Source organism: Neoarius graeffei, chromosome 4, assembly GCF_027579695.1.
Source record: "Neoarius graeffei isolate fNeoGra1 chromosome 4, fNeoGra1.pri, whole genome shotgun sequence".
NCBI classification, from domain to species: Eukaryota; Metazoa; Chordata; class Actinopteri; order Siluriformes; family Ariidae; genus Neoarius; species Neoarius graeffei.
In genome coordinates this window covers 105,067,864-105,081,995 of record NC_083572.1, presented here as the reverse complement: position 1 = coordinate 105,081,995, position 14,132 = coordinate 105,067,864, and the positions used below count along the sequence as shown (strand labels likewise).

General features: G+C 41.2%; 1 protein-coding gene across 1 annotated transcript in view; it reads left to right on the top strand.

Moving 5' to 3' along the window:
- col7a1 (collagen, type VII, alpha 1) overlaps positions 1 to 14,132 on the top strand; it is a 519,627-nt gene that overhangs the window by 481,612 nt on the left and 23,883 nt on the right. The window contains exons 107-109 of the mRNA XM_060918496.1: positions 6,328 to 6,381; positions 8,158 to 8,211; positions 8,321 to 8,383. Coding sequence (XP_060774479.1) covers positions 6,328 to 6,381; positions 8,158 to 8,211; positions 8,321 to 8,383 — 171 coding nt within the window. The remainder of the gene's footprint in view (positions 1 to 6,327; positions 6,382 to 8,157; positions 8,212 to 8,320; positions 8,384 to 14,132) is intronic.

The window sequence follows — 14,132 nt, the reverse complement described above, 5'->3', positions numbered from 1 at the left end:
TTTATGCACACTTCACGCCAGTTTACGACTAGTTTGCGCACTGGCACGTCTCGAGTCGTGCCAATGCGTGCCACGGAATCGTGCAAGTGTCAGCCTAGCCATAGACACAAACAGAAGTGCAAGCAGACAGACAATCAACAGGGGCTAACAAACAAGGTAGACATCCAAGCACACAATAGACAGGAATACAATGCACCCCAACACTGAACAAAGATAATACAGCAGACATAATGAAGGTGAATTTAAAAACAATGACATTCTTCAATTAAAGTTGTTTTTAAAAGATTCTTAGGCTACGTTCACACTGCAGGCTGAAGTGACTCAAATCCGATCTTTTCGCCCATATGTGACCTGTATCCGATCTTTTATTGACAATATGAACGACACAGATCCGATTTTTTCAAATCCGACCCAGGCCGTTTGGATATGTGGTCCTAATTCCGATTCCTATCCGCTCTTTTCATATGCGACTTCAGTCTGAACCGCCAGGTCGCATTCATCCAACTTACACGTCATCAACAAGCCACAAACGTCACTATTCTGCGCTGAAGTAGGCGGCGGGTCTCTCAAAAAAAGTTACAACAACATGGCGCATGACCACGGGCGCAGATAGAGGGTGGGACTCGTCCCACCCAGATTTAAATTCACCTCGTTCGGTCCCCCCCACTTATAGGGAGGAAAAAACGTCTATGCTGTCTTTCTTTGCATAAGGCAAACCTCACGGAAAAATCAAAAGACTAATTACCATTCGGTTTATTGAGGTGCACGGCAGTGTATACATAGTTGCAACAACTCACATAAAACAAAACAAAGACTGATATTCGGTTGGTTGAGCTGCGCAGACTGCACAGGTTGCGAGCTCGAGCTTGGTTGCTATGGTTACTAACAACAAGTTTGACAGGCATATCGGGGTTGGGGTTGGTTTGCTGGCAGCTTTGTCCCCCCCAGTTCAAAAAACGTATCTGCGCCCCTGCGCATGACATCAATGCGAGGGACGCTTCGGGCTGTGAAGGTTCTGAATCTTCTCAATGGAAGGACGCAGAGGTTAGGGAGCTGATTTCCATTTGGGGGGATGCAGCTATTCAAGCTAGATTGGATGGGTCATACCGCAACCGGGCGGTTTTACTTCCGTAAACACTGGCCATGCTCACTGCGTGTGACGTCGTCGTATCCTGCAATGCGCATGCGGAACACTTTTAGGTCGCTTTTCGTTCATACTGAGGATCACATACAAGTCGCATATATTTGTTAATGTGAACGACCTCACAAAAAAATCGGATTTCACAAAAAAATCGGAATTGAGCATTAAGCCTTGCAGTGTGAACGTAGCGTTAAAAACCTGTATAGAAGGCACAGAGTCCAAGTTTAAGGTATTTTGAAGGTTATTCCAAGCATGTGGGGCATATGAGCTAAAGGAAGTTTTGCCTAGTTCAGTGCGTACAGCTGGAATATTTAAGATTATTTTATTTCCTGATCTAGTGCTATAAGAACTGGTTTGGCGTGACAACAGACAGTTAATGTATAGTGGGAGTTTACCAACCAATGCCTTGGCAATAAAAATCAGGGAATGGCTTTTTCTCCTGAGTGATAGTGAAGTCCATTTAACCATTTCATACAGTGTGCAGTGGTGTGTTCTCATTTTTGAGTTTGTAATAAAACGCAAGGCTGCATGGTAAACTACATCCAACTTTTTTAAAAAAGAGGCGGGAGCATGCATGTATAATATGTCACCATAGTCTAAGATAGGTAAAAAAGTACCCTGGACCAATCTTAACCTGGCAGGAAAAGGAAAACACTTTTTAAAACGGAAATAAAAACCCAGCTTTGGTCTAAGTTTTTTAAGATGATGTGCTTATAGTTCAATTTTTCATCAAGCCAAATTCCTAAATACTTATAGGTTTTAACCTTTTCTAACAGGGTGCCATCAGCAGTGGTCACTTCAACATTTGATAATGATAAGCGGGAATGAGTGAAAACCATATCTTTTGTTTTTTTAGCATTTAAAACCAGTCTGAGACTAAGCAAAGAAGCCTGCAAAACACCGAAGGCAGATTGAAGATCCTCAACCGCTGTCCTTACAGAGGGGGCAGATGTGTATAAAACAGTGTCGTCGGCATACAGGTGTACCTTCACTGAGTCAAGGCCAACATACAGGTTATTAATATAAATATTGAATAAGATAGGCCCCAAAATTGAACCTTGGGGCACACCCATTTTAACCTCTACTGAAGCAGAGCTACTACTGTCAACAGCTACACGTTGAGTTCTCCCAGATAAATAGTTTAAAAACCACTTCAGTGTTGTGTCACTGAAACCAATATGCTGAAGACGTTGCAAAAGAAGATCATGATTCACACAATCAAAAGCCTTAGAAAGGTCAACAAAAAGAGCAACACAGGACTTCTTATTATCCAGGGCAGAAATTATGTCATTAGTGACCAACGTAGTGGCAGTGATGGTGCTGTGATATTGTCTGAATCCTGATTGTGTGGATATTAAAATTCTATTCTCAGACAAATAATGTTTAACCTGCTCATTTACTAGAGACTCAAATATTTTAGCAGTTACTGACAATCTAGAAATGGGGCGATAGTTGTCAGGTATTGAGGGATCACCACCTTTCAGCAGTGGGAGAACCATGGCTGACTTCCAAGACCTAGGGATTTCCCCACTGGTGAGGCTAAGATTGAATATAGAAGCAATAGGACTGGCGATCACACTTGCTGCTGCCTTCAAAAAAATGGGCTCAGTTTTATCTGCACCTGTAGATTTTCTAGTGTCTAGTTTAGACAAGGCTTGATACACTTGAAAGGGTGTAATAGCAGAAAAGTTAAAACGACTGGAAGAAATCACTCCTTGAGGCAAAGTGAGGTTTTCTAACACTGGAAGGTGAGATGTAACTTTTGCCGCTGCCATATTAAAATGGTCATTAAATGCATTGATAATACTATCTTTGCCTTTTATCTCCCCTTGAGCTGTTTTTAATACCTCAGGCAGTGTAGGTATTTCCACAGTCCCCTCTGTGGACTTAACCAACTTCCAAAATTTACAGGGGTCATTTAGGTTTTCATTTAGCAATTGCACTTTTGGCAGCTTTCACTAATTTTGTACACTTATTACATAGTGCTCTATAATTATTCCAAGATGCAAGATCACCTCGTCGCTTAGCCAAAGACCAAGCCTTATCCCTTTCCCTTATATGATTTGCGAGGTTGTCATTGAACCACGGATTATCCTTGATTATTCTTCCCATTAAGAGAAGAACGGTGGGATCAAATCAGTGCCAAAAAAGATTTTGAGTTTGTGAAATGATGTGCACATGTGTGAAAGTTTTGTAGCTGTAGAAATATTTTATGTTTTTTTTTTTTTTTGCGGTCCGGTTTCCATCAAATCCTGCGCTCTGATTGGCTGGTGAGCGGGTCCATATCCTATGATACGGACCCTGGTTACGGACCTCTGATGACTCGCTTGTTCACAACAACAAACATAGTAGCAATTTTTGTCAACATTTATTTTCGCGTTTCTCAGGAGAATAGCATTAATTTTACAGCATGGATAGCGATAACGACAGTGTTCACAGCGAAAGCGAGTTTTACTACCCTGAGGAAGAAGAAATAAAAGAAAACATTTCAGGAGAAAGCTAAAAACCTCTAACTGTTGCTAACGCCGAGCAAAAACATGGCTGAATCCTGAATGACTCAATTTTGTATAAATAGGGGACGACATAGGCAGCAAAATGTAGTTTTTTCCCTGCCATGGAAGTGCACTTGTATACCGAGGAGGAAGCCATTTGCATTACAGCCGTGAATGAGGATTCAAAATGGCGGCTCGGCTCGGTTTTCCCTTTCGGGCGCTCTCGTTTTCTGTTAGAATTTGGTGAAGAAAAAATAAATATATTATTTACCAGCTTAAGGTCGGTCCGTATGGTGAAATACCGTGACCTCGGCCTTGAATACTGACCTCGGCCCAGAGGGCCTCGCTCAGCACTTTCAAGACCTTGGTCACAGTATTTCACCATATGGACCTCCCAGCTGGTAAATAACTTTCTTTTTTTTTTTTTTGCGGTCCGGTTTCCATCAAATCCTGTGCTCTGATTGGCTGGTGAGCGGGTCTGTATCCTACCTCTGGCGACTCGCTCGTTCACAGCAACAACAAACATAGTAGCAATTTTTGTCAACATTTATTTTCGCATTTCTCAGGAGAATAGCATTAATTTTACAGCATGGATAGCGATAACGACCGTGTTCACAGCGAAAGCGAGTTTTACTACCCTGAGAAAAAAGAAATAAAATAAAACATTTCAGGAGAAAGCTAAAAACCTCTAACTGTTGCTAACGCCGAGCAAAAACATGGCTGAATCCTGAATGACTCAATTTTGTATAAATAGGGGACTACATAGGCAGCAAAATGTGGTTTTTTCCCTGCCATGGAAGTGCACTTGTATACCGAGGAGGAAGCCATTTGCATTACAGCCGTGAATGAGGATTCAAAATGGCGGCTCGGCTCGGTTTTCCCTTTCGGGCGCTCTCGTTTTCTGTTAGAATTTGGTGAAGAAAAAATAAATATATTATTTACCAGCTTAAGGTCGGTCCGTATGGTGAAATACCGTGACCTTGGCCTTGAATACTGACCTCGGCCCAGAGGGCCTTGCTCAGCACTTTCAAGACCTCAGTCACGGTATTTCACCATACAGACCTCCCAGCTGGGAAATAACATGTGAAAGTTTTGTGCACTCACATATATACTTTAAAAAAAAAATATATATATATATATATATATATATATATATATATAGATATAGATATATATTGCAGACCACCTAACCCCCTAAATATCCCAAACAAAAAACAATGAGCCGACTTCAACAGTATATTACAAATTCCACACTAACGAATTGATGGTTTTACAAATAGTATCACCAACTCACTTACTGTTGTCCTTCTCTTAATGGGAAGACTGGTGCTGTTTATTCTGATACATCAGTGAAGCAATGTCTGGCTCCAAACTGGACAGTTTTAATCTTATATTGGGGGCCACATTGATCCGGTTGCGCTGCTTTGTTTTCTCAAACAAACAATCATCATGTCTTTGCACTGTGTCCTTGCTCATGTCGGATGTTTCTTGTGCTTTTCTTTTGACCGACCCGGTCTTCAGACATAGATCCATTTATCTTTTTGACAGTTTGATGCTCAGTCTAATTTGGTTACTCGTAGTTTCTCCGCATTCCACATTCCCTCCACATTCAGAGGTGACGCTGATATGAACGTGTAACCTACAGTTGTGGTCAGAAGTTTACATACAGTGACATGAATGTCATCTTGGATATGAATGTCATGGCGATATTTGGGCTTTCAGTCATTTCTTTGAACTGTTCTTTTTCTGTGGCAGAATGATTGTACAGCAGACATCTTTAATTAAAAAAACCACTAGAATTTGGTGCACAAGTTTAAATTTTCTTCGGGTTTTCTGAAATCAACACAGGGTCGAAATGATACATACAGCACACCTAATATTTGGGTAAAATTTCTCTTCGCAAGATTCACCTCTTCGCTTGGCACACATGCTGTCCGGCACGCTGCCGAGAGTCTATTTGATGCACGCGCCAAGGCACACAGGTGTGATCACCTTGCACGAAATTAGTACAAAAATTAATGTAGATACTGTATAAATATCGTATGCCAAATGATTATGGCATGTTAAAAAAAAAAGAAAAAATCCGAGTCCTCGTCTCCAATTTAGGAGTCCGAATGCAGTTAACGTACGAGTCTGAGTCATCAGTGCTCAAGTCCGAGTCGCGTCACGTCATGAGTCCTTAAAATTAGGGCACGAGTCAGACTCGAGTACTACAAGCCTGCTTTTTACAAATATGCGAGTGTATAAAACTTCTCATACTTTCACAAAGTATTACTACAGCTACAAAACGTCTTTACACGTGAAAGTCCTCGTATGTGTTAAGCGATTGTTTGGTGCACTACAGTTCATCTGGCTGTTGGTCAGAATGCCTTTATGTTCATGTACACACGCTTACACACAACCTCAGCGCACTTTCCTTAAGCAACCGTCTCTTATTCACCATGAACTGACAGAACACTCAGTATCTTGACTCGATTGAACTCAACACATTTGCTGAAAGTCACGCAGCAGACAGACAGTGATGGAGATGTGCTTGAGGCATGTGTAAGTGTGCGTGCATGAGACTGACACATAAATAGTGCCTTAGTCTACTGAGACTTTTATAGAGTTCTCCTGCAGCTCCGTACACACTTTCATTATTTCTGTCATACTGAGTTAGTAGCGGCTTAACTGACAGCCTCATTGGTTTTACAGGGAGATCGTGGAGCCAAAGGAGCCTGCGGACCAGAGGGACAAAAAGGAGAGAGAGTGAGTGTGTGTATGAGAGTGAGTGTGTGTGTGTGTGTGTGTGTGTGTGTGTTTGAGAGTGAGTGTGTAAGTGAGTGTGTCTGTATTTGAGTGTGTGAGTGTGAGAGGGAGAGAGCGTTTGTGTCTGAATATGTGCAAGAGAGCCCTTGTGTGAGGGAGTGTGTGTAAGAAAGAGAGGGAGGGAGTGTGTGTGCAAGAGCAAGTGAACAAGTGTGTGTGTGAGAGAGATAGCATGTGTGTATGTGTGTGAGAGAGGGAGAGAGCATGTGTGTGTGTGAGAGAGAGCGTGTGTGTGTGTGTGTGTGTGTGTGTGTGTGTGAGAGAGAGTGTGAGAGCGCGCATGAGTGTGTGAGCGTGTGTGTGTGTGAGAGCGTGTGTATGTGTATGTATGAGAGAGTGCATGTGTGTATATGAGAGTGTGTGTGTGTGTGAGAGAGCGTGTGTGTGTGTTGTATGAGAGAGTGCATGTGTGTATATGAGAGTGTGTGTGTGTGAGAAAGAGAGAGAGAGTGTGTGTGTGTGAGAGAGAGTGTGAGAGAGTGTGTGTGAGAGAGAGAGCGAGTGTGTGTGTGTGAGAGAGAGAGAGAGAGCGAGTGTGTGTGTGAGAGAGAGCGAGTGTGTGTGTGTGAGAGAGAGAGCGAGTGTGTGTGTGAGAGAGAGAGAGCGAGTGTGTGTGTGAGAGAGAGAGAGCGAGTGTGTGTGTGAGAGAGAGAGAGCGAGTGTGTGTGTGAGAGAGAGAGCGAGTGTGTGTGTGTGAGAGAGAGAGCGAGTGTGTGTGTGAGAGAGAGAGAGCGAGTGTGTGTGTGAGAGAGAGAGAGCGAGTGCGTGTGTGAGAGCGAGTGTGTGTGTGAGAGCGAGTGTGTGTGTGAGAGAGAGAGCGAGTGTGTGTGTGAGAAAGAGAGAGCGAGTGCGTGTGTGAGAGAGAGAGAGCGAGTGTGTGTGTGAGAGAGAGAGAGCGAGTGTGTGTGTGAGAGAGAGCGAGTGTGTGTGTGAGAGAGAGAGAGCGAGTGTGTGTGTGAGAGAGAGAGAGCGAGTGTGTGTGTGAGAGAGAGAGAGCGAGTGTGTGTGTGAGAGAGAGAGAGCGAGTGTGTGTGTGAGAGCGAGTGTGTGTGTGAGAGCGAGTGTGTGTGTGAGAGCGAGTGTGTGTGTGAGAGCGAGTGTGTGTGTGAGAGCGAGTGTGTGTGTGAGAGAGAGAGAGCGCATGTGTGTGAGAGAGAGAGAGCGAGTGTGTGTGTGAGAGAGAGAGAGAGAGAGAGCGAGTGTGTGTGTGAGAGAGAGAGGGCGAGTGTGTGTGTGAGAGAGAGAGAGCGAGTGTGTGTGAGAGAGAGAGAGAGAGAGAGTGTGTGTGAGAGAGAGAGAGAGCGAGTGTGTGTGTGAGAGAGAGAGAGGGCGAGTGTGTGTGTGAGAGAGAGAGGGCGAGTGTGTGTGTGAGAGAGAGAGAGCGAGTGTGTGTGTGAGAGAGAGAGAGCGAGTGTGTGTGTGAGAGAGAGAGAGCGAGTGTGTGTGTGAGAGAGAGAGAGCGAGTGTGTGTGTGAGAGAGAGAGCGAGTGTGTGTGTGTGAGAGAGCGAGTGTGTGTGAGAGAGAGCGAGTGTGTGTGAGAGAGAGCGAGTGTGTGTGAGAGAGAGAGCGAGTGTGTGTGAGAGAGAGCGAGTGTGTGTGTGTGTGTGTGTGTGTGTGTGTGTGTGTGTGTGTGTGTGTGTGTGTGTGAGATATTGTGATGATGAACACTGATGTCTCCCTTTAATGGCAGATGATGATGTGATTTCTGTTCCCAGGGGGATGCTGGAATGAACGGCAGATCAGGTTTACCTGGAAGAAAAGGAGAGCCGGTACACACACACACACGCACACACACGCGCGCACACACACACACACAGATGCTCATATATGAATAAAACGTTCTCCTCCTCTCTGATATCAGTGTAAACTGTGTTGCAGGGTGATGTGGGATCTCCAGGAACTACAGGAGCCCCGGGGAAGGAGGGGATCATCGGCCCCAAAGTACGGAGACACACAAACAATATTCTACACTTTTATACAAAACCAATCAGACCGTAACTCAGAGAGTGTGTGTGTGTGTGTGTGTGTGTGTGTGTGTGTGTGTGTGTAAGTAATATCATTTAATTTTATTTTAATGTCCAGGAAAAGCAATAATAAACCTATTAACAGAGTGAACTGCTAGTAAACATGATTTTGCTCGGTCACAGTCTTAATTTGCATTTCATTCATTTAAAATTAAATTATTTAATATCAGTGAAAAATATTCTCCCCATCAGACTCGAGGAAACATGCTATGGAACTTCACACGTACAATAGTACACATTATGTCCAAAGGGTTATTCACAATATAACGTCACCATAGCAACCACAATTTTGTTCACCATGATTATTAATAATAATAGTTTCTCACAGGTTCTTTGGCTCAAAGTTGGCTCAAGGTCATCATCCACTAATAATGTGCATATTGGATATGATTGGTCATCTTTAATTCCGTGACATCACAAACTGATATGTGATGTTTCAGTTTTATATACTAGATTTGATAAAGTGCAGTTTGGTAAGAAATTTGACACACAGCACCAGTTTAAAAACAAAAAAATAAAATATACAAATCTGTAAATATCACTGGGAAACATTACAAAGCACTGTGAGTGTTAGAAAGCGCTGACACCAGAGACTCCTTTCATAAATGTTCCATAAATGTCTCCTAACAAGAGTTTGATTATCTTGAGCATCCGACATACAAATCCCTCTGTATGAGCCGCAACCATAGAAACGATAACGTATTAGAACGAGCACATTAATGTAAAAATAATTAAGTTATTCCGCGAAATCGAGTCGTACATGAGCTGGTAGCCGACGAGACGCATAGCACCGAGTTGTCTATAATCCATGTACGATGAGATTGAGTGGAATAACTGTTTTATTCTATCCACAGTCACTGGATTTTGAGCAACAGAGCATTTTTGTTTTAATTTTTTGCAAATTCGATCAATAAAAACTTTATACAAAACATCCGACAAAATCATTTCCGCTTAGAATCTAAACAAGCCGGCGAAATGACAGGAGCAATTTGTGAAAAATTTGATGATAATTCTTGAAAAATAAAAAAAAAATACGTTCTTACCACATACATGTCAACCTTTGGTCAATCAAACCTGTATAACCAACCTCCAAAATCCGTATTTCCCTTATAAAATCCGTATAAGATGCAAATTAAAATAATTTACCTAAAATCTGAATGATAATTAACAATGATATATCCCAGTTACTTTTTATTCAATATTAAAAACAATAAACCGTCAGAATGAATACAAAGCTTCAATGTTTGACAAAAACACAAAGTGTTATCAGCGTAGTTACGAAGGAAATACTTCGTTGTTTGGAGACAGGTTTCACCGAGCGGCTATTATGCGCGAGACTTCATATTAGCCACAAAGTCAGGAAAATCTGTTCGTAAAATTACGTTATAATGACCAAATACAGTGAAAAGTATTTTTCCAGTCTCACCTGTGAAAGGTAATCCCATGTGATCTCGTTTGGACGGTAAACCTGTTGGTACAGTTAAACGCAGTGCATGAATGAGGCATCTTTATTCTCGGCTACTGTCTAGACGCTATACCAGAGACGGCTGAAGAATCTCCACTTTGCCACATCCAATATGGCGGTGAGGATGACGTATGATTCTACGCAGAAGGCGGCGTCTATGTTTGTCTATGACTTCCCGGTTGGCGGGATTCTCGCAATGCGGTGTGCGCATGATCAAAAGTGGAACGAAGTCTCGCTACCACAAGATAACGTGCGATTTCATAAGACTCTTTACTGGTTGTCTGTGGTGTACAGTACGTTTGTAAATGTTATTTTTGTTTTTATTTTTTGCAAATTCGATCAATAAAAACTTTATACAAAACATCCGACAAAATCGTTTCCGCTTAGAATGTAAACAAGCCGGCGAAATGACAGGAGCAATTTGTGAAAAATTTGATGATAATTCTTGAAAAATTAAAAAAAATATATGTTCTTACCACATACATGTCAACCTTTGGTCAATCAAACCTGTATAACCAACCTCCAAAATCCGTATTTCCCTTATAAAATCCGTATAAGATGCAAATTAAAATAATTTACCTAAAATCTGAATGATAATTAACAATGATATATCCCAGTTACTTTTTATTCAATATTAATAACAATAAACCTTCAGAATGAATACAAAGCTCCAATGTTTGACAAAAACACAAAGTGTTATCAGCGTAGTTACGAAGGAAATACTTCGTTGTTTGGAGACAGGTTTCACCGAGCGGCTATTATGCGCGAGACTTCATATTAGCCACAAAGTCAGAAAAATCTGTTCGTAAAATTACGTTATAATGACCAAATACAATGAAAAGTATTTTTCCAGTCTCACCTGTGAAAGGTAATCCCATGTGATCTCGTTTGGACGGTAAACCTGTTGGTACAGTTAAACGCAGCACATGAATGAGGCATCTTTATTCTCGGCTACTGTCTAGACGCTATACCAGAGACGGTTGAAGAATCTCCACTTTGCCACATCCAATATGGCGGCGAGGATGACGTATGATTCTACGCAGAAGGCGGCGTCTATGTTTGTCTATGACTTCCCGGTTGGCGGGATTCTCACAATGCGGTGTGCGCATGATCAAAAGTGGAACGAAGTCTCGCTACCACAAGATAACGCGTGATTTCATAAGACTCTTTACTGGCTGTCTGTGGTGTACAGTACGTTTGTAAATGTTATGCACTGTTTTATCATCGTGGGAATTGATTATAGCTCTAAATAAATATTGAAGTTTTTTTAAAGAATCCATATAACTTTATTTATACACCCGTATACTACGTTTATTGAATCAAATCCGTATAAAATACGGACATTCCATATACTGTAGGTTGACATGTATGTTACCATCAAATACTTTTTTCCATATTTTGTTGTTTGGTTGTTTTGGGTTTTTTTATTTTTGGGGGTTTTGTTTTTGAGGAGAGTTTTTATTTCATCCTCGGTTGGTTCAGCAACATGCTCCACCATTTTCTTTTTCTTCTTTTTTAGGGTTTTTTTTGGCAGTGGCCACCAGCTGGGCTGGAGTGAAGAACAGAAGATATTGGGGGGGGGGGGACTATATTCTTTTAGCTATTTCTGTTTCTTTTCAATACTTGATGATAAAGTGATATATCTGACTTGATACGCGCCACCATTTTTTTTTCTACTCACAGTATACGAGCTGATAGCCTAGTAGTAGAGTAGCGAATCAGAGCGCATGATTGCTCATATCCGGTGAATGTGGATAGGATATAATTTGTTAGATCAAAAACTCATCTCCTTGTCATGTGATTACACAAAAATTAATCCATATTCAAGAATTCAGATGCACTGTGGTCTACTATCAATTATTTACCACTAAAGAAAAATAAATGAAATAATAAAAATAATCATCCTGAAGGGGTTTATTTCACAATAATGACCAGTTTGATGTGCATTATCACTTTTATTACACAGCTACTTACTAAAGAAATCGATAATTTAACACAAAATATTGACTTAATTTTTTTTTCTTCCACTAAGAAATGGTCCGTTATATTTTATAGTTAACTGCATCCATGGCAACATACGGTAAACTCTAAAGTGTCCTTAGCACTATAGTTCATGTTAAACTGAACGTTTCCACTGATGATGATGATGATGATGATGATGAAATTGAAAGTTTTGAAAGTCTCTCTCCAAATATATTAAAATTAATATTAGAAAAATCTTCTAAGCTGTTTTCTGGTGGAGTAATGCGTTTTTGCCCTAGGGTGTCACTAATTTGTTAATTATCCCCTGCCCAAACAAAGTTTGGTGAGGGATAGAAACGGGTTCCGTCCATCCGGTCATGTTTTCATTTCCGGGCCATCTCTTTAAAACTACTGAAGATGTCTTCATGAAACTTTGTATACATATCAAGCAACATGTGAACTGGTGCCTTTTGCTATTTTTGGATTTTTGAAAAAAAAAAAATTTGGCTTGGTTTCTAAGAGCAATGTTCGGAGCATATATCCAAAACTCTTCATGATACGGATTTGAAACTTGGTATACATGTTAACAAGGTTATGTAGATGTGCCTTTTCATACTAAAAAATTTGAGAAATTTTAATGTTTCATGTTCAGACTTAGCCTCTGAGGTTAGTCTTTGGGGTAGGTTTTGTTTCCGGAGCAGAACTTGAAAACTATGAGTGGTATGGTCTTGAAAGTTGGTATACACTACCGTTCAAAAGTTTGGGGTCACTTTGAAATGTCCTTATTTTTGAAAGAAAAGCACTGTTCTTTTCAATGAAGATCACTTTAAACTAATCAGAAATACACTCTATACATTGCTAATGTGGTAAATGACTATTCTAGCTGCAAATGTCTGGTTTTTGGTGCAATATCTCCATAGGTGTATAGAGGCCCATTTCCAGCAACTCTCACTCCAGTGTTCTAATGGTACAATGTGTTTGCTCATTGCCTCAGAAGGCTAATGGATGATTAGAAAACCCTTGTACAATCATGTTAGCACAGCTGAAAACAGTTGAGCTCTTTAGAGAAGCTATAAAACTGACCTTCCTTTGAGCAGATTGAGTTTCTGGAGCATCACATTTGTGGGGTCGATTAAATGCTCAAAATGGCCAGAAAAATGTCTTGACTATATTTTCTATTTATTTTACAACTTATGGTGGTAAATAAAAGTGTGACTTTTCATGGAAAACACAAAATTGTCTGGGTGACCCCAAACTTTTGAACGGTAGAATATGTGTTGATTAAGTAATGTATATGTGCATTTTGATACTAAGAAATGTTAATTTTTAGCTCACCTGGACCAAAGGTCCGGTGGGTTTATGCCATGGGCTGTTGAGGTCAGTGTAAAGAGGTCGGGTTGGTTTCCTGTAGCAGAACTTGAAAAATCTCATCTCATCTCATTATCTCTAGCTGCTTTATCCTGTTCTACAGGGTCGCAGGCAAGCTGGAGCCTATCCCAGCTGACTACGGGCGAAAGGCGGGGTACACCCTGGACAAGTCGCCAGGTCATCACAGGGCTGACACATAGACACAGACAACCATTCACACTCACATTCACACCTACGGTCAATTTAGAGTCACCAGTTAACCTAACCTGCATGTCTTTGGACTGTGGGGGAAACCGGAGCACCCGGAGGAAACCCACGCGGACACGGGGAGAACATGCAAACTCCGCACAGAAAGGCCCTCGCCGGCCGCTGGGCTCAAACCCAGGACCTTCTTGCTGTGAGGCGACAGCGCTAACCACTACACCACCGTGCCACCCACAACTTGAAAAATGTGACAAATAATATCTTGAAACTTGGTATATACGGTAGTTGGTACAGTATGTGGGGCGGGGGATATAGATGACTCTGTCTTCTTGTTTGATTATTAAAGTAACTGGTGTCTTTCTGCGGACTGATATGATCGGACGTGGTCCTTGAGAGTCGATAAGAACTGTGTCCATAGCAATGGTCTGTTAGTCATAGCAGCAGTCTGAGTACTGTAATCGACCAATCAGAATCAAGTATTCAGAAAGACATGTAATAAGAAATATTAATTTCAAATCATTTGATTCAAAAGTGTGTAATTTGTTGTTAAATAAACTTTTTTTAAAATGTTAGTTGATGATGCATGACATGTCACAAAATCAGGTTTATCATGATATTGTTATTATAGTGTCTTATTGCAGAGCTTTAATAACTACTGATCCACGAC